We start from the raw sequence: 19,883 nt of genomic DNA on the forward strand, positions 1-19,883 counted from the left end.
CCAGAGTATGGAAGAATCTAGTTGTTCATGCAGAACAGAACATATCCTTGCAAACAAAACCATTGTTGAACAAAAACATGGTGGTGCAAATTTCAGTGTTTTGCAGTAAAGAGCCTGATTCCTCCAAGGAAATGGAGATGTATAATCATGGGCAGACATAAAAGTAATCAAAGTCATAAGATCCAGGTGAGGTTATAATAATTTTCACCTTATCACACTAAGTGATTTCAAGTCACTTTTAACCTTTTCTTAAGTCATAAATAGGTCTTTATCAAGGCTGCATTTGTGTGTAACAAATTAGACTTTAGCTTATTATCACCATTACTCTACATGCCTTTGCTCAGTTAGGTATGTTGGACACTTCTCAAATGGAATTAAGACCCTCCTTTTTTACTGCTGTAAATGCACCAAGACCTGGGCCAGGAAGAGAGGAATGGTACCACTATACGTGACAAGGCACCTACATCTGACGGGGGTGGGGGGATGCTACAGGAGCTAGGAAAGACACACCAACGCTGCTCCTTTCCTAGAGTCTTGGTGGAAAAAAAGGTGTGCACTCACCCCCAAAAATGTAGGAAAGAAAAAAAAAAGGAAAATGTTTAGTCTCTTGAAGAGTGTTTCTGTCCCAAAGTTCTTTCTCTCTCCCCAAGCTGTTTCCCTGATGCCTGAAATTTCCACTTGAGTCCTCTTCATTCTGGGCACATAGTCTACTTCTCCTGCTGAACTGGAGGATGCTGCTCCTGAGGATGAAAACTGTCTAAGTCATTCTTGTCCTTATATGTGGGAAGGCAGTTAGTCTGTGAGTTAGTCTACATGGCTGAAAAGCCTTCTGCTGCCTCTAGGTAGAAAATTCACACATTAGAAATATTAAGACAGAAATCAGGCTTTTAACAGATTAGAAATATTAAGAAGCAATAAAGTATAAATGAGTTTTCCCATTTTTTGGGGAGGTGAATTAATGACAGCTCACCTTCTGTTTGCACCTTTCTCTCTGTTTTGCGTGAGGATTTTGTTTGCACCAGTGATTTATAAAGACACTGGCAACACATCCAGCTTCTAGAGGAACAGGAATACCCAGAGGAAAATTTAAGCAATCTAAAAACACCAGGAAGAAGGTGCATTAAAAAAAATTACAATAACATTTATAGAGAATTCTAGTAGGTGCTATCCTTAAAAAACTTAAACTTAAAAAACAGTGTTTATCACTACTTAGCAAAATTTTTATTTTAATTGCTTTTTTCACATGCTAACTCTAAATGGGTTTTTTTCCTCAGGGAAAAAACCAACAAAAAACCCAAATAAAAACCCCAAACAAACAAACAAAAACAACCAAAACATGCCAGAGGAACATTTTGTGAAATATTCAGTGAATGTGAGGAAAAAACCTTAACGATACCTGAGGCCTATACCAATGGCTGCATGATGAACCTCAGAACTGAGTGCCTTTTTCCTACAGCACCTGTGTAATAGATACTGGGTGGCAGGAATTCCTGTGCCTGTCTGCCTGCAAGAACTACTGTTCTGTAACTGGTTCCAGCTCATAGCAAGTGAAGCAACTGATTCAAGCTACAGCTATGCTTTAAAAGTCCATAAGAATAAATATTTCATCCCTAAAATACCAAATCCTTTGCTAAAGTCTTACATCTCAAAACCCACAAAGAGCTGTCTGTCTGTGAAAGTCTGCAGCAAATATGGATAGCTTACAGATAAGCACAAGATTTATATTCAAAACAAAATGGTGATGCTAAATCCTTTGGAATATAATGTAATAGTCTTTAGTAGAGTTAGATGAATCAATAAGTAGAAAACATTTATTTGGGGGTCAAATGTAGCTCTTACACTAAATCAGAAGTTTCCTGTGAGCAGTTTAATTCTTCTTTTTTGCTAATTGTGGCAATTTTGCTATGAACTGTTCATGTTGACTATTCACTTATCAAACTTGAAGTTGTGTGGCTGATCAAGTAAGCAATATTTTTATTTCTTCTCACCTTGGATGACCTTGTGGACAAGGTGATGGCCTGATCAGTGAACTGGGATATTGTTAGTCTTCAGGAAACACTGGGGGAAGGAGGGATAGAAATGGGAGATTAATTTTTAAGAAATTAAAGTTTTTACTTTTCAATACAAGTAGAACATTCTATTTATTCATTTGTAATTTATAAGCATTTCCTCCTCATCCTTTATGTTAAAATAAAAATACTTGTTTGTGCCTGGAAAGAAGCAAGGTGTATGGCATTTCTGTTTCATGACTGAGGAGCTGCAGAAGGGACAAAGCTTCCTAACACTTCAACCTCACTCAGAATTGTCAAAGAGGCATCATTTTGTGGCAAGAAGAAAAAAGAAAGAATTATTATCATAGTGACTTTTAATGAATGGCTCAGAGTTCATCTGAATTTTGCAGTGTTGGAAAGAATGAGTTCATACCTGCCTTAAATTTTTCTTCCCAGTATTCCTCAGATTTGTGTCATCCTATATTACTGATAACTCTGACTGTCATCCAGAATTACTGGAAATAATGCCAGAGAAAATGAACCCCATCCCTAAATTTTGAACCAGACCACTGATGTCACTTGTCAAGTTACTTGTTCTTATCCCTTCCTCCCCTTTTTTCGTGGCTTGGCCTGAGACATCCTGAGGAAGCAGCTGTGACTCCACACTGTGTGACCTTGAGGCCAGGAGTTTCTTCTTTCCTGAGAGTGGCACCACAAAGACCCAGTCTGATTTTTCCTGTGGGTTTTGAGGAGTATATAAATGTTTTGAGGATGTAATTGAAACTCAGGCAATATAGGATGGTTCACTCACTTAGCTGAGACCGTCTGCTTTGCTCCACTATGGCGCATTCCTGATGAGACAATAATTCCTGCCAGGAAAACTCAGATTTAGCCTGAAAGAGTTCAGGTCTACAAAAATGATTTTTCTGATGGGACCAGAGTCCAGAGTGAAACCTCTTAAATTGAAACAAAATTATAAAAATTTTGCAAAGAAAAAAGCTTTTTCTTTAGAAAGGCAGAAAAGAAGTACACCCTCCTATTTTGTATGTTGGGGATTTAAAATGCTATTGTGATCTTAGGTATCAGACATTGATGAAACAATGATAATGGTAGAAACACATTTTAATCTCTTTAGCTTCAGGCTCTGGAAATCTCAGGCCAAAGCACTAAAGATTTTATAAATACCTACAGAAAAACTACATCTCACCTGATCTGTCCTGTCTTTAGGCAAAGTGTTTGGCTCTGCCTCTCTTTTCATCCAATCAGTAAATTTAATCCACCTTCCATCCCTGCTATTGATGAAAATTCTCAAAGATACTGAGCTGAGATAGATAGATAGATAGATAGATAGATAGATAGATAGATAGATAGATAGATCGATCGATCCACATTCAGGACTGAGAATATGGTTGTTTTTCACTTACACACTATGATTTTCATCTTCCCTAAATTTACATGTCACAAGCATGGCTGCTTTCCTTTGAGCAAGGTGTCTAGACAGTTTCATAGACAATGGAGATAAACAAGAGCTTCAAGAACATAAGTTTAGCCATCTGCCTTTGGAAGAGATGTGTATCAGCTGCCAGTTCCCTGTATCTCTCACTGACTATAAAGGAGGTATAGGTGAGTGGTGCATGTGCAAACCCTTACGCTGTAGGTGATAAAGGTAGAGGAATCCCAGCCTAGCTGACTGGCACTGCTAGTTGGAATGCTAAGAATCCCTGTGTCTGAGGCTGCAGGCAAGTGTCAGCACTACCCCTGAAACTGCCCTCACCCCAGCAGGAAGTGTTACTACCTTGCACTTCTTATTCTTTCAATAAGATATAAGATAAGGAAATGTGTCTGTCTGAAAAGTAGCAGCACAAAATGAGGGTGAAGCATTTCTGATGAAGGCATCCTCAAGTCTGCAGAGAAGGTAATTTGTAGTGGTGCCAATTTCTCTGCAAAGTACCACATGCCAAAATGTGAGTTTTGGCCCTAAGGTGTCCCTGTGTAGCCTGAGAACATGTTGGAAAGGTATAGCCATGATATTTTCTGAAAAATCCTTTCCTAAGGATTTTTTCTTCTGAGAAGCTGAGAGGCCTCAGGAACAAAATGTAAACAATAATTATCTGCTGCTGTGGAATGCAACAGGTGGATCTGTGATTGGTCTCATGTGGTTGTTTCTAATTAATGGCCAATCACAGTCCAGCAGTCCGGACAGTTTCGGTCACACACAAGCCTTTGTTATTCAATCTTCTTCTATTCTTAGCTAGCCTTCTGATGAAATCCTTTCTTCTATTCTTTTAGTATAGTTTTAATATCATATATATCATAAAATAAAAAATCAAGCCTTCTGAAACATGGAGTCAACTTTCTCATCTCTTCCTTCATTCTGGGACGCCAGCGAACACCGTCACAGAAAGGCACTTCCTTGCCATTGTTCCCATCTTGTGATGGTAGGTCCTTTTTTTTGCAGCCTTTAGAGCCATTTGTGTTTTCTGTAGGTGAGCCTCCAGCAAAACCATTTTTTTTTTTTTACTGCCTAATTCCCTTGGTTTTGAATATATGTTCCCACTAGGTATCAAAGTATTCCAATACATCCAACTCAATTTTGGTTTAAATTATTTTAATAATTGAAATTTGGGAGTACTGCACATTGTTCTTGGATTAATCTCTTAGGGGAAGAGAAGAGCTCTGACTAAACACACTTTAACCCTGTCTGGCATTCAGACAATTTTCCTTCTCCCTTCAGATATTTCTAGGTAATCTTTTGGTTTCCCTACTTTACTTTCAAAATGCCAGTTGTAATGAACTGTTTAAGCATGGAGATTCAGACAAAGAAAAATAAGAAAAAGCATAACATCTAGTTGACATGACTTACTATTACACTTGCATTGTAAGCAGAATTATTGAAATTGTTGACTTGTACAAAATGGCTCTCTAGCCAAAATATTCTCTGATATAAGCCTACTATTTTTAAAGCAGTAACAGAAACCACCAGCCTGCAGTGTTACCATATTTGCTGTCTCTTAGTCTTAACTTGTTCCCCAGGATTCTACATTGCAATAATTTTTTCTTTTGGGAGGTGTTCAGTACAAATTCCACCTTGTGCTTTTTGAGGACAAACCATGCTCAACCAGAGAGCCTGGCTGATGTGCCCTTTGACAATGTACAGCTTTGGAGTACTTATCTCTCATATGACCATACATTACTTTCTTTCCTGGAAACATGATTATGTCTACAATAATTTTTATTTCTATTACAAGACCAAGCCTACAGTGGCCAAATGATTAAGTTTCCATTGTGCTGAACTTGTAAAATGCTTCCTATGATAGAAAAAGTCCACACATTTTCACTATATAGGTGCAAAGGTATTGTACTTATGGAGGGAAAAGCTTCTGATTAATTTTTTAACAGCAAAGACCTGAAGAAGTTTCTGCAATCAGCCAGCCTCCTCCTTCTTCCTTTTCTAGCCTAAGATAAAAGGGGAAATTCTCTTGCATGAAACAAGGTAGTCAACTGATCCTCTGGTGAAAAAACAGAGGACAAACATTTACCAGTGAATTTCCACTCCAGAATCGGGAGTGAGAGTATTCCACAGAATACACAAAGGAAATCTTAATGTACTATAGCTATGCAGAACTGAAAACTGCTCCTTTTTTTGTATGAGTTCTGTAGTATACTCTTGCCTTTATTTGCCTACATCAATATTAAAAGTAATCACAGAAAAGAGATGAGGTAGCTTAACAACCAGTAAACAACTCTAAAGTGTGTGGACATGCAGTCATCTATTTTAATTATGTCTGTTTTGTATTACTTTCCTCAATCTGTTTGCCAAATAATCTAAATAACTACAGTCTGAAACAGTAAATAATGTAATCCACAAATTGACCAAAATAACTACATAGATTACATTTACCTGGGAATAATCTTGAAATCAAAATGGAAGTATTTGAGATGAAAATAAATATATAAATGCAGATTTTTGCAAACTTAAAAGAATCTTTCATTTTTTTTCACTGATTTGTTGTTACATAAACACCTAAAGATGTTTTGGGATATAGATTGACATGCAAAGTTTTTTGCTAAACTAATTTATACTCTTTAATTAGACCTTTGGTTCTTTTTTTTTTTGGTCAAAGTACAAATTTTGTCTTCAATTGTAAGCAAGGGGAATAGAGGAGTTTACGGATCACTATCGGGAGCCGCAGCTGTCTGTGACTGCAAGGTTAAACCAGAAAGGAATGCATAGATTTTCATACCAGAAGTATAACACAAAGATGGTGCTGTAGTGAGCACCATCTTATTATGCAAGTCCAGAAGTCTTAAGCTATTTTCATGAGAAATTAGCATCATTTATATTTTTGAAAGCAAGCCCATGTGTAATTTCCTCTTCTATCAGCTCCTGCTTCCTTTGTCAAAGCAACTTGGCAAGTGAACTAGAGACAAATGGATTTCCACATGACCTACTTTATCTGGCAAGATATATAAATAGTCTACTCCAGAATTTTGGAGAACTCATTTAAACACTTTGGAATCAGTTGTGGAAGAACACAAGGTCAGCGGAGGAATCAAGGCATCTTCCATGTGCTTCCTGAGCTGGGAGGCAGCACCAGCACTGTGACCACATGTGTGTAGTTGTCACATTCCATGTGACCATGGCATCACCTCGCCGGTTAAAGTGCACTTTATTGAGCATTGTGTGCACTGCAGGTTGGTCACAATGTCCAGTCACAGCACAGGGACTGTTTCAGATGGCAATAGCTATGTGGGATCCAGGAATGGCAACATTCCCAACATTTCCAATCCTGTAGCAGGATTTGGCACTGTAGGCAGAGAGAATGGATCCCTTCAGAGCGCCCTTCTCAAGCTGCTCTGCTGGCCACACCCTCTTCTTCAAAACCAACAGCTGTCATTGCAACATCCTTGTTAAAAATCGGCAAAATAACTTTTCCTTCAAGAAAAAAAATCCTCTTTCTTTCTCTCTTCTTCCTCAAAGGCCCTGTTCTCAAATACCAGAGACCTATGTAGTGCAAATAATTGAACTTGAAACACCTTTATCTTCCAGGCTTCCCAATGAACAGCACAGAAAAAACCTGAGGGAACAAAGTGAGGGGAGAGGGTTGTCATGTCCTGACATAGGGTTACAGTCCTACAAGTCCTGAAGGGAGTTTGGTTCTTCCAAGCACAAGCTGTATTGCAGAAGAATTTCAAAATGGGGCATGCCTAATGTTGTTTAAACTTTCAAGACAGAAGTATAGCTCAAACAGTTATTCTTGACAGAGGTCTTTGTGACTTTTATCCTTAAATTGAGGAAATTATGTCCTAGCCTAAGCTGCCTGAGTGTAGAAATTTTTCTACACAGAGGAACTGACTAGTATAATTATTTCACCACTCTCTTCATAGAGAGTTTTACAGTTATAAATATGCAGGTGTTAAGATTCGGATCGAAATATTGTGCTCTTTATGCATTTCATTAGCCTTAATTTCTTCAGTTTACCCTAATACTAGGCATCTATATTATGAACTGTGGAACACAGCTGGATATGCACAGAAATCCACAGAATTAATATTCTTGGATTTTCTAGCTGTTTAATAACTTGGAAAGAGAGGTACAGATCTCTCAGGCGCAGCCCTCTCCTGAGATGGTAAGTGAAGGCACCAGTGGGACTGTGGATGGATAGCTCAAATGAGAGCAGAAAAGGAAATCCACTGCCATGACTAGGAAAGGAGCAGTCCGTAAGACAATATCTTAACATTTGGAAAATGTTCTTTGCTGTATTATGTTTTCTTCAGTTCCACAATGCAATAGAAACATTTTATGTCTAGTCTTGGGGCTTGTGATTAGGCTCAACAAATAAGTACAAAAACAAGTAAGTCTAAAAGGCAAGATTTATTGTTTATTATTCATCACTATGACATTAGTTCTTTTCCTCTAGCATACATTTTATCGTTACATGACAGGGATGAAACCCCCTCACTAAACTGATAAACAAATACATGAAAACTTAAGCTGGAGTCCAGCCTGACGCTGGTTTCAGCGTGTTTTAGAACACAAATGCAATGTTTTGAAATTTGACCTCAGGGACAATCTTGTGTCTCTGGACCAGATAACTTGTTTGGTTGGTGCCTCCATGGAGACTGCTTAAGCCAAAACAAGCTTTCTTTGATTGGTTCTCAAGGCATGGGTTAATTAATGGGTTTCAAATGAACCATTGGAACATGTCACAATGCCCTAGTACCAATGGCATTTTTATTTAGTTTGCACTGACCCCACATGTTCTAAATACTAAATTGTCTCCAGGATTCTAAAGGAAACTGGAAAATTTTGTGGTCTTGTCTGGCACTTGGACAATCTCAAATGTTGAGATTATTAAACAATGGCATTAGTGGTTTAAACAAAAGAGTTGCACTGAAACCCAGCTTGAAATCTAAACCTAAGAATATAATTTGAGTTCATGTTTACCAACCAAATCACTTTTTTATTTTTTCCACCAAGCCCCGCTGAGGAAGCTGAAATGGTGTGCAGAAAGTCATGCAAGGATGGTTTGAATGCTCAGATTCACGTGCTTTGAATATTGCTAAAGGCCGACGTTCACCTTTTTTTTATTTCAAATGTTTTTGGCAGAATATCTTTTTGATGGTCTTTCTTGTAGTGCTTAATAATGTTTCATAATGTCATAATTATCTTGAAAAGATTTATGTTGAAATTGATGCACAGACTTTAACACCTAAGCCTTTCTACTTTATTTTTTCCTGTTATTTCTTCAAATGCCCCTATATGCTACAACTGCTGCTTTGTAACTTTTTAATACACTTATACCTAGATGAATGGTAGCATCGTCGGGCTCCTTTCAGCCAAGGCACACTAGGGGGACTATTTTTCTGCAGCGGAAGATCACTGGGGCTAGACAACACAGCAGCGATCCCATTCTGGAACCTGCCATTTAGTAATCTGTAAAAAAAATTGTTTAAAAAAATTATAACTATTTTTGTTAAAAGTGTACTATTCTTTTTATTTATTTAAGAATATATTATTCATTGATCATATTTATTAATTTATTTGTTATTACTTATTTAACCCTTTTCTGCCAGAGTGGAAGAGCCAGAGAGCACCCACAGCAGAGATGGTGAACGACTTGTATAATTAAATATTTTTTTTCCTTTTTTTGCTACGGCAGTTTCAGACTTGCTAAGAGGAATTTACTTAGGCCGCGCTATTTTCAATGCAGTTTTAATAGGGATCTTTAGGTTGGGTTTTGTTTCTTTGTTTTCTTGCTTGGGGTTTTGTTTGTTTATTTGTTTTCCTCGTAGGGATTGAGCCCGTCCCTCGCCCCCGTCCCCTCCGCTCCCGGCCGCGTCGCCGCAGTTCTCACCAGCCGCCGACTACAGCTCCCAGGATCCCTCTGGAAGCGCCAGCCGGCCGGCCGTCCCTCCCTGCCTGCCTCCCTGCTTCCAAGCCCTTGTTGTTTGAAAGGCTCCGGCAGAGTTTCGGGGGGAGCAGCAGCGCTCGAGCGGCGCTAGGCGGGGGCAGGCGGGGCCGGCCGGGGCGGCCGGGGCGGCACCACCGCTCGACGCCGGGGAAAAGGGGGCTCGGAGGGCACACGGCGCCGTAAATTCCCGGGCAAAGCCCTCCTTCACTGGCCGGCAGGGAGCGGAGCCAGCCCCGGGCCACGGCCCCAGCCTCGGGGCCAGACCCCCGCCCCGCCACTCCCTGCGGAAGGGAAAGCGAGGAAGGGAAGGCAGGAGTGCTGATGATCCCCTCCTCCCGGCGCTGGGGGAGGAGGAAGAAGGGGAAGAATCGACCGGGGAGCCACGACGGCCGACGCTGAGCTCGGAGGGGCGGGCGGTAGTAAGCCCCCCGCGGCCCTCCCCAGCGGGAGGGTCCTGGAGGCGCGGAGGAGGTGCCACCGGCGAGGGGCGGTGGCTGGATCCTGGATCCTGGCCCGGGACGCCGAAGTTGCGGCGGGGCGGCGGCTGCCCCTGTCGTCTCTCTCGTTGTCGGTGTAACTCGGCGTCGGCGAGGAGGAGCAGGAGGAGGGGGCGGAGGGACCCTCCCGTCTCTGTCCCGCTCGCCGCCGCGCTCCGCTCCGCCGGGCTGTTTTGCGACAGAGACAGACAGACACACACACCCTGCGCCCCGTCCCGCCCCTCGCCTCGCAGCCCCGGGAGGCCGGGCCGGGCGCGGTGCTGCCGCCGCCGCCGCCGATCACGGCTCCCTGTGTCCGCTGCCTGAAGAAGAGAAGGAGCAGGACGCGGAGGGAGCACCCCGGCGGGCACCGGCGCAGCCATGAGCGGTGGGGAGGTGGTCTGCTCGGGCTGGCTCCGAAAGTCCCCGCCGGAGAAGAAGTTGAAACGCTACGTGAGTGCCCTCTCCCACTTGCGGGCCGCGCTCGCCCTTACTCCCTCCCTTCCTCTCTGCCCCTCTTCTCTCCCGCCGGAGCTCCGCGCTCGCCTCCCGCTCCCGCCGGCCCGGCCCGGCTTCCCCGCGCAATCCCTCCCGGCCGGGCCCGGGAGAGCCGCCCTCCCGGCCGCCTCCCCGTTCCAGCCGGGACTTCTGCACGCCACGTCCCTGCCACTTCCCCAGCGCTTTTCTTTTATTTTTCTTTTTCTTTTCTTTTCTTTTCGGCGCTGAGCAGTCAGATGTTTCAGCCCAGCTTTTATTACCTTTCCAAGGGAGGGGGCGGAGTTTTCCCCTCTTCCCTCTGGATCCGGGCTCGGTATATATGTGTTTTTAAACGTAAACACTTGCTGTCCCGAGGCTGGTGCCCGATGCCAGGGAGGGCGGGGGCAGCCCCGGTTCCGCGCCGCTCCCAGCGGGATTGCACCCGGGGCTGGTGGCCCGGAGACGGCGGGAACCGGGAATGCCCCGGGAGAGCTCCCGCTGGGGCGGGGGGAGCTCTGCCCTTGCTCTCCGCACCGGGGTAGAAAGAGGAGAGAGTTGGGAGAGAAGCGCCTGTGTCTTTCCCGAAGTTGTTCCCGCTGTTGCACGGTAGTGGCTGCGCTCGCTGGAGCTGCGGCAGATCGGACACCGCGCTGCTGGCAAGAAAATGGAGCGCGTTTGCTGAGCGGGCAGATTCCATGACAGGGCACAGCGGAGCTGCGGGGCCGCCGGGGAGGCTGTCAGGTCACGTAGGAGGGATGGGTGATGCCAGGAGTCATCACTGCTGGCTGAGCCCTTTCCCACTGGCACCCGGCTTGTTTCGCGGTATCTATGTAATTGGGACAAAATGTTGGGCCTTTTTTTTTCTCTTTTCTTTCTTTTCCTTCATTTTCCCCCCCAGTGTTTACCTTTTTTAAGCAGCTAAACTTCAGATTTATTTGAGAATCTGTGAATACAGATCTTAAGTGACCATGATATTTTTGTCTGTTACCGACTAGCAGTCTCTTCTTGAAGAACTGTTCTGGGCTTTATTTTAATGCCAGGAAATTTGTGAAATGAATCTCTGTTTAAATTAAATTAAATTAAAATAAATTTAAATAGTTGGGGTAGCCTGCTCCCTGGTTCCCAATGTCAAAAATCCTCTTTGTGCAAAGGAAGGAGAGCATTCTGATGGGTCATAGCAGGGTTCTGCTTCCCTGCTGAATTGGACATGGACTGTGTTCTTGGCCGATTCTCCATGGCTCTGTGTGTGTATTCACAGGATATCTCTTTACCAGTGTGGAGGAATTAAGAGCAGTATTCATGTTTTTAAAGACTTTTAATACATTTTCCACTCAAACTCTAAATCCTGTGAAGGGTGCTGTCTGTAAATGGACAGAGTTTGCCCTCATAAATCAATCTCATTAATCAGTCTCTTTATATACCAGCTTTTTTCCATGTAGCTGCCCCTTCAGTGTATTTATAGCTCCATTTCTATACTGGAATTACACAAGAAACTTTGAGGGGAAAAGCCTGACTACAGCGCTGGTCAAATGGTTCCCTGTCCTAAAGAGGTAATGCCTTAATTTTCACTTGAAAGGGGGACCTGCTTTTTGAGTATCAGGGAGATAATATGGCAAGCTTATGTTAGCATGATTTGGTTTAACATTGCCATGCATTGTAGGCCATAAGGTCGTGATTTTAAATCCTACAAGTTATTTTTGACTCTTTTCTGCTTGTATAAAAGAAAGGTACCACTTAAAGAAGGGCTTAAAGTAAAATTCCTCCTGTTTGTATGTAGTGCCTGATCTGTAGCAGGCTGAAGGCTGACACTCCCTTCAAAGACTAAAAGTGACCTTGACATTATGGTCACTGTCTTCAAGCAAACAAAAAGTTGATGTGCTTAAGACAATGAACTTTAGCTGAGTACACTGTCTGGAGAGTTGGCTTGTGCTCCCTGTAATTCTATGCTTGCACGAAGGCATAGCACAGAACTGCCTTTTCCAAAGCTGTGTTTTATGATAGTGGTATTTCAAGGGGCTGCACCAGTTGAAAAGATGGGAAAGTGATTTCAATAGGAAACTGCTTTTCTGCAATGCATGCTTTTCACAGGTATATATGAAAAATTGTAGCTTCATGCTCTATTAGTTGCAAGTGTTGGGGCAAACCCAAGTTACCATCTGGGAGGGAAGATAAAAAAGTCTGATATTGCTGTCAAATTGGTTTAGTTTTTAGAAAGGGTGAAAAGGAGGACTTTGAAGCTAGTACACAGACATATGTTTCACAGGGACTTTAATTTTTAGTTTGAAACTGTTGGACATTAACTGTTGGTATTAAAGCTAGCTTATACTCATTTTGAAGCTAATAAAAGTAAAATCTCTCTACCAGCCCTATTCTGCAGGTGGAATAATCAGATTTCCTTGAGTGTATGCCTTATGCCATGAGTGTCTGTTTCACCTCTTAGGAGTTCTGTTCTCATGCCTTCTTTATGTGGTTTTGGTATGGAATTAGTGTTTTGACAGCTATTGGCACCTGCTGTGAGTTCCCTGGAGCTGCTGTTCAGAACAGTTTGTTTGAGGGAATAGACTTGTTGTTTCCAGCAGCAGATCTCTGAAGAAAGTACAGGTAACTTTTGGTGCTGGTGGGGGTCAAGATGTGGATTTAGCAGAGGAGAAGGAAAAGGGAATTGGGGCTAAATCCTGCATAGTTCTCCACAGCCTGTGCTCTGGTTTCACAAGTACATGAAAGAACTTGTTTGTGCAAGAGATGGAGGACTGCTAAATTTCACAGCTTCTGCTATTTTCTTGTATGTTTTTCTTTCTTCCCTTGTTCCATTGCCTTAAAATTTGCAAACATTTATGTACTCACTTTAACTTGCTGTGATTTTTCTGTTTTCTTATTTTTAAAAAATGTAATTGGAAAGCCCCTTTCTCTCCATCTTTCCTTTAAAATGTGATAGTAAACCTTGGCTTCATGGTTTTCTGCTGCATTGCAGTTCTGCTGTGCATGTGCCAGTTAAAATAGCTGATGCTTTGTGGTGGCAGCACAGAGGTTTTTTTACTGCCATTATGCTAGGAAACCACCAGATGTTTAAACACAGCTGCCCTTGGTAAAGCAAGAAAAAAAAAACTTGAGGGAATAGGAATAAGTCTTAAATTCTTTCCTAGAATGACTACACTTTTATCTGGGGTAGGCTAGTGCTCAGTAGGACACCTGGATGTGCTTTAAAACAGAATCTTAGCATTGATGGCTGGTTTGTGGAACCAGTTTGTAGAAAGTCTGATGTAGTATAATAATTCCCAGTATTCTGAGGGAATCTCACCAGTGCATATAAATATCTCAAAGTCTGGTGCCAAGAGGTTGATGCCAGACTCTTTTCAGTGATGCTCAGTGACAGGATGAGTAGCAATGGCCATAACTAAAAAACCAAGAAGTTTCACCTTAACATGAGGAAGAACTTCTTTACATTGAGGGTGGCAGAGCACTGGAATAGGCTGCCCATGGAGGTCATGGACTCTCCCTCTCTGGAGATATTCCGGACCTACCTGGACATGTTCCTGTGTTACCTGTTTCAGGTGACCCTGCCTTGGCAGGGGTTTGGACTGGATGATTTCCAGAGGACCCTTCCAATCCTAACTGTTCTGTCATTCTAAAATGTCCTACTTAGAAATACATTTTATTGGATAAAAAGTAAAACTCCTTCAAAAATACTCTGTGTAGACTAAGCACTTCAGGATAAATTGGTTCTGATTTTTCTGTATCTAATAGACTTCCCCATTCTTCTTACAGTTCATAAGATGGTTTTTTAAAGTAAATTAAGGAACTTTAATTTCGATGTAAGTATGGCTAAAAATTGTCTGGTTATTTGACAATTCCTGTTGATAGTTCATTTAGTTATTTTAAAGCAAGGAGTTTAAAAATGAGAAATGGGCTTGATCTCCCTAGGATGTAAGGGGCACTGATATGATTCAGACAAGGCTACAGATAGCATCCTCTTTCTAATCTTTTGAGTTGTAGACAATGACTAAAAAAATGCCAGATTATTAAACTAGTTATTGATGTTTAAACTAGAGGCTCAGACAGCATAGGTACATAAGTGGAATATTTTGCTGTTTTTTTGTTTGGCAGTTGCTCTTTGGCACTAGTCACATAGGTGCATCTTTTGTCTTTAGTAATACTTAAATGTGCTAAGATATGTAAGGTTTTTAAGAAATGTTATATTCATCAGAATAGCTGTAATTTGGTAAAAGCTGCAGTGCCTGACCAAAGCCCTTTTTCTGGAAGACACCTGTTTGTGTTAAGCTTTTTTTTGGTGATCTTTCATCAGCAAAGTGAGCAAATTTAAGAAGCTGGTTAGATTACAGGAAAAAAAACAAGCCAAACTAAGATAAGCTTGTCTGACATCATTCAGTGCGGTCCCCCTGGAACAGGGTAAAGTTAAGTTAACTCAAGACATATGAGTATCATCAAGAAACATTATGTGACATCTTTTGTATTCTGAACTTGATTGTGCTTGTGCTACTCAAGAAGTCGCTGAAGACGTCACAGAGATTGGTGTTCAGGAGGAAACTTTCCTTCTGGAAGGAAGTCTGACCCTCCCCTTCTGCTGTGCACTGGTCAGAAAACAGCAGTTTCACTTTTGATCCTTTCAAACATGGGTTAGTAAGCCCTAAACGATGAAGCTGAAGGCATGACTAAACACGGTGTTTTTGTGGATTAGAGGAGGAAGTTGCATTGTTTTGTGTGCCAGCTGAAGATGCTGATATGTTCTTGGGTATGACTTCAGGGCTGTAGTTACGTCCTGAGCAAGCTGTTGGGCTGTAAGGCTCACTTGAGGAGCATGAAACTCATCATGCAAGTATTTGTCATCTTTGACAGGACATCAGCAGCTGGTGTTAGCTCTGCTGCCAAAGCTGCAGTACTCTTAGTGACTGACCTGTGGTGCATGCTCTGAATTAACTCCCAGAGGATGGTTGCAGAGGATAAGAGCAGGCATCAGCATATAAAACAGATTAAGAAGTCTAATGTGTGCATAATAAGATTATCTTCTGCTAGTTATTTTAATTTTTATGTAGTTTACTATACTAATAATTTAAGCATTTCTGAGCTTGGGGGTGAGTTGGTACCTGAACCACTTGAATGCTTTTTTTCCTTGGTGTAGATAGGCAAATTGGAGACCTAATTAACAGAAATTGTCCAGTTCCTCTTGAAGTGCAGGTGAACTACTGGATATATGAAATAAGCCAGATATTCTAGATATATTAAATGATGTGAAAATTTTTTCCTAACATCTGTGAAATAATAACTACTAATTTGAGAACACAGTAGCTGAGAAATTAAGGAACAATCAAATTCTGACTTTTCATTATATTGAAGATGATTCTCAATTGGATGTATAGCAAATTATGTATACCTTTTCAGTATTGCTTCTGTGTTTTGATTAAGTCTGTTAATGAGTTTTGGTGCAGCTAATCACGGGATTACAGTTCAATGAGAAACTAACAGGGAGCAGCGAGAGGAAGTGGGAAAACAAATCAGTGTCTGCTACTTTCTTGATGCTGCGTAGTGGCTGCTCCTCCATGTGTGCACAGTCTTGCAGCATTGAAATTGAGCATAAGTAACATATGTATTAAGAATAGGAAATAATGAAATAATATGATTTTAATTTCCAGTTATACACAGCTGAGCTTGATTTGCATGCCTTTTAGTCAATCATCAGCCCAGAGCAGCTGTGTGAAATGTCAGTTGGATAAATTGAGAAAAGAATGTTTTATTGGACACTTGAGCTTAAAAAAGTATAGATCTTGACTGTCAACATGAGCCTCAATTCTGGAAATCTTTGGTAGACCAGGTAACTCTTTTAGCTGAGAGGTAATTCTTGGTATTCAACAGTCCAAGAGGGAGAAGAAAGTGACAAACAAAACTGTTTCTAGTGTTCTTTTCTCTCCCTCTTTAAGTTTGAAAAATGTTGGAATAATGGTCACTTCTGAAGCATGTTTTATTTTTGTCTTTTTTGACATAACTTTTGAATCACTTTATTAGAATCAAATGCACTCTTCTGCAGACATTTAGAAAACATTTACTCCCCATTAAATTTTACTGATGCCTTTGACAGAAGTGTTGGAAAAAAAGTGAAAGGAATATCAGTTATTCAAAACATAGTAAATTTAAGGAAGAGGATAAACCTGTGGGTTGTAGATGACTCTGGCTTGGGAATCTTATATTTCTTTAGTCCTTCTTTCATCTTTTCCTAGTTTAAAAGTTGATGCCACTGAAATATATTGGGTGAAATATTTTCCTAAATCAAGAAGGGGAGTACAACTGATGAGGTGCAAGTTTTGTTTTCACATAGAGCTAAGATCACCCCCTTATTTTTTCATTCCCACTTTGCAGAGTTGCAGTGAACAGACTTCTTGAGACCTTTTCAAAATTATCTTAATGTTTTCTGTGCTTCAGTGAGTAATCATTTTGTTGCCAATAGAAGTAAGTTCAACTGTTGCAATTTCATTGCAGTGTTTCATTAGGAGGGACAAACCTTGTGTCTTGCAAATTACTTGTGCCAGGCAGGCAGAAAGATCGCACAGAAAGGGATAATCTTGTCAAGGGAGGTAGGTAAGTGTTGTGTACAGGTGAATATTGTAGTACAGTATAATTTGCTGCTGTTTTAGGAACTCTAATGTGAATTCAGCTCCTTATATGTACAAACAACTAGCTCTAAAGGAGTACTATGTATTTCTTTCTTTTTTCCTTTCTTTTTTGTTTTTTTGGTTTTTTTTTGGAGGGATGGAGGGAGAATTCTGCCATCTCCCAGCTGCAATGATATACTATTTTTTTTCAATTCCCTCTTTATCAATTCTTGATTAGGCTTTTACATTGGTTCTTTTATTAATTTTCTTGCTAGTTTGCTTTAGAAATAGTGTTCATAGTTGCACAAATAATGTTAGCATTGTATTGTTCAGTGCAATATGCTAGTTGTATTAGTGAAGTTTTTTTTTAAAATAAAAGCCCCCCCCCCCCAGGTTCCAATAAAAGGTTACATAGTATGTTTTCTGTACTTGTGTTTCCTACTAGCTGTTGACAAAGGTTTTGTTTCTCTTGAAGAACTTCTGCAGCTCTTTCAAGCATGCCGCAGTGCTTTTAGTTGTAAAAAGTACTCTTATGTTACGTAGTATCTGACTGTCTCCTTTGTAGTATCTAGCGAGGAAATGTTAAAATGTTAATGAGGTAACTTTCTCTGAGATGAAAGAGACTGAATTAGCTGTTGAACTCTCTAACCATCTTTTTCTTGATGTGTTTTTGTTTTTCAACTGAGGAGAAGGAATATATCTAATTGCTTTTTATGCCCAAAATTACAACTTTATGATTAAACTCCCTGAGGTTATGGTCACACATTTTTCTTCCTCTTTTTTCTTGGTAAATGGCAGCTATTTGGGGTAAATGGCAAATGGGGTATTTGGAGTTGTGTCTCTTGGTGACACAGCAGCATGTAACTAAAAAGGTCAGGCAGCTATGTCCATAGCTTTATAAGGCTTGTGTATTATTAAATATAATATCTGTGCTTAATACAAATAATTCGGTTTAAAAACATACCTTGAGAAAGAGGTGATACCTCAGCTAGAAAGCTGTGCCAAGATCCAGCCTCTCTCTTCAGACAGCCAGGTTTGGGCCCCAAATCAAGAAGTGAATTAAATGAAAAGCTTTTGCTCCTTTTTATTTTGTACAGCAATTTCTTGGCAGACTGATTTAAGAACAACTACGCTTTTTCAGGAGCTGTGCTTGTTCTTTTGTCTGAGAATTTCTAGGAAGCCAGAAAAAAGCTTTTCCCTCTCTGTGTTTTTTAAAAGGAGGTAGTTTTTGCCTTCTGCCACAGGCTGGCTAGCTCAGATGAGAAACCTTGATGGGCCTGCTGTGCAGGCCAGTGGCTGTACCTGGTGGCTGAGGATGGTGGCCAGGCATTGGGATAGCCTTGCTAGGAGGAGAAAAGCAACCTCGTCCCTTTGCCTGTTCCCCATATGAGTTTTCCAGCCATCTTGCTGGTGACATGTGGGTTGTTCTGCTGCTTTGTAAGTGAAAACAACGCCAGATAAACCCTTCATGGCATGGAGATAGTGGCTGTTGCAAAGTAAATCTGCTTTCCCACCCACTTCCCAGCACAGCCAGCCTTGGGGCAGGGTGATGGCAGATGTGCTCTCTCCTTCCTCCTGGGTAAGCATGTCTCCACCCCAGGAGGAATGCGATGGGTTTCAGTGGAGCAGGCCAGCAGGCTCCTCTCTCTGGTGCTGCAGCCACCACCAGGCTCTTTGGTATTTCTGCCTCAAAGGAAAAGGGGGAAAAAGAAAAACAACACAAAATTAGACTTTGGTTTATTTTTCTATGTTGTCTGGGGTTTGGGATTTGAAAGCAAAATAAACCCTCCGTAGGTATTTATTTCTGACACTAGGAGGTCACTCTGGGGTATGGAATAAGAACACAGAAAGCTCTTCAAACACAGTTCAAATAGATCTTTGATGCAATCAACACTGAATAATTACAGAGCTTTTGGGAAAGTTATTAAAAGGGTTAACACAGAAATTATATCAGATGAAAAATGGATTTTGAGTTTCAAAATGGAATGCAACCAATTTCTAAAAAAAAAAAAAAAAGGCAGTTCTGAATGTTATGTGTCAGTTTGTCACTTTCCCTTTGTATGAAGAATAACTGCACTGAGTCATGTACTGTGTTAGACAAATGTTCCCATTCACACTTAATGCATATTTCTGTTACAGTTTTCTGATGCTTGTGTTTCCATGTAGATTTTTTAAGAGGATCAGATGTAGTGGAAAAGCTGCACCTGGTTTTGGGATGGTGCAGGGAAAATTGCTGCTTTATAAGGAAAGCTTTATGAAACCAGTCGTAAGTCCTTATACAGAATTTAACAAACATTTATGATTTTTAAAAATGCATATACATATCTGTGATCCTTAAAAATAGGGTAAAATACTGACAGCAAGTGTGTCCCTTTGCAGCAAACACTGAAAAGTAAGGAATTTATTAGGAAAAAGCTGGTGGGGATAATTTATTTGATGCTTCTGATGGTTGTTATAAGGATTGGTATGTGTTTGTTTCATCAATAAACAACCAAGAAAGATGTCAGAGTAATGTATGAACTTGTTGTGAATTGACAATTTGTCCTTGTATTGTTTAATTAAACAAAAAAAAAAAGAGGGGGCAGAGAGAAAAAGAGGAGTGTTTGGAGTGTAGTTTGAAACAGAAGAGGCTGGTGTTTTCCAGGGCAAACAAGGCTGTAGAATGCTCTGCCATGTGGTGTCCACACTGGGAATGCAGGAGATTTTGGGGAGGCTTGGAGAGAATCCTCCGTCTGTAAAACATGAACACTTGGAGGTCTAGGCCTTGATAAGAGGAAACTTCTAAAATGTCATGTTGTAACTGGTTCCTTTGGTTCACTTGTGTGATCCAGTCTTTTCCTAGTTCTGCTGATGTGCAGGAAGAGTCAGAGGCTGTGAGTGTGATGCCATCTGGTAGTTCTGCTTTCCTAGAAAATAAAGATC

The 19,883-nt window shown here is 41.0% G+C and overlaps 1 protein-coding gene across 4 annotated transcripts in view; it reads left to right on the forward strand.

Annotated features, from left to right (window-relative positions):
• The first annotated feature begins 10,195 nt into the window (after positions 1 to 10,195).
• Positions 10,196 to 19,883, forward strand: part of GAB1 (GRB2 associated binding protein 1) — a 99,807-nt gene continuing 90,119 nt past the window's right edge. For 3 of the 4 annotated variants that reach the window (XM_059843845.1, XM_059843848.1, XM_059843849.1), the window contains exon 1: positions 10,196 to 10,335. In XM_059843845.1, coding sequence (XP_059699828.1) covers positions 10,264 to 10,335 — 72 coding nt within the window. In that variant the 5' untranslated portion in view covers positions 10,196 to 10,263. Of the gene's footprint in view, positions 10,336 to 11,873; positions 11,910 to 19,883 lie in introns of those variants that run through there. The other variant, XM_059843846.1, reaches the window with a different exon arrangement.

The sequence above is a fragment of the Haemorhous mexicanus genome, chromosome 4, assembly GCF_027477595.1.
Source record: "Haemorhous mexicanus isolate bHaeMex1 chromosome 4, bHaeMex1.pri, whole genome shotgun sequence".
In the NCBI taxonomy this organism is placed as follows: Eukaryota; Metazoa; Chordata; class Aves; order Passeriformes; family Fringillidae; genus Haemorhous; species Haemorhous mexicanus.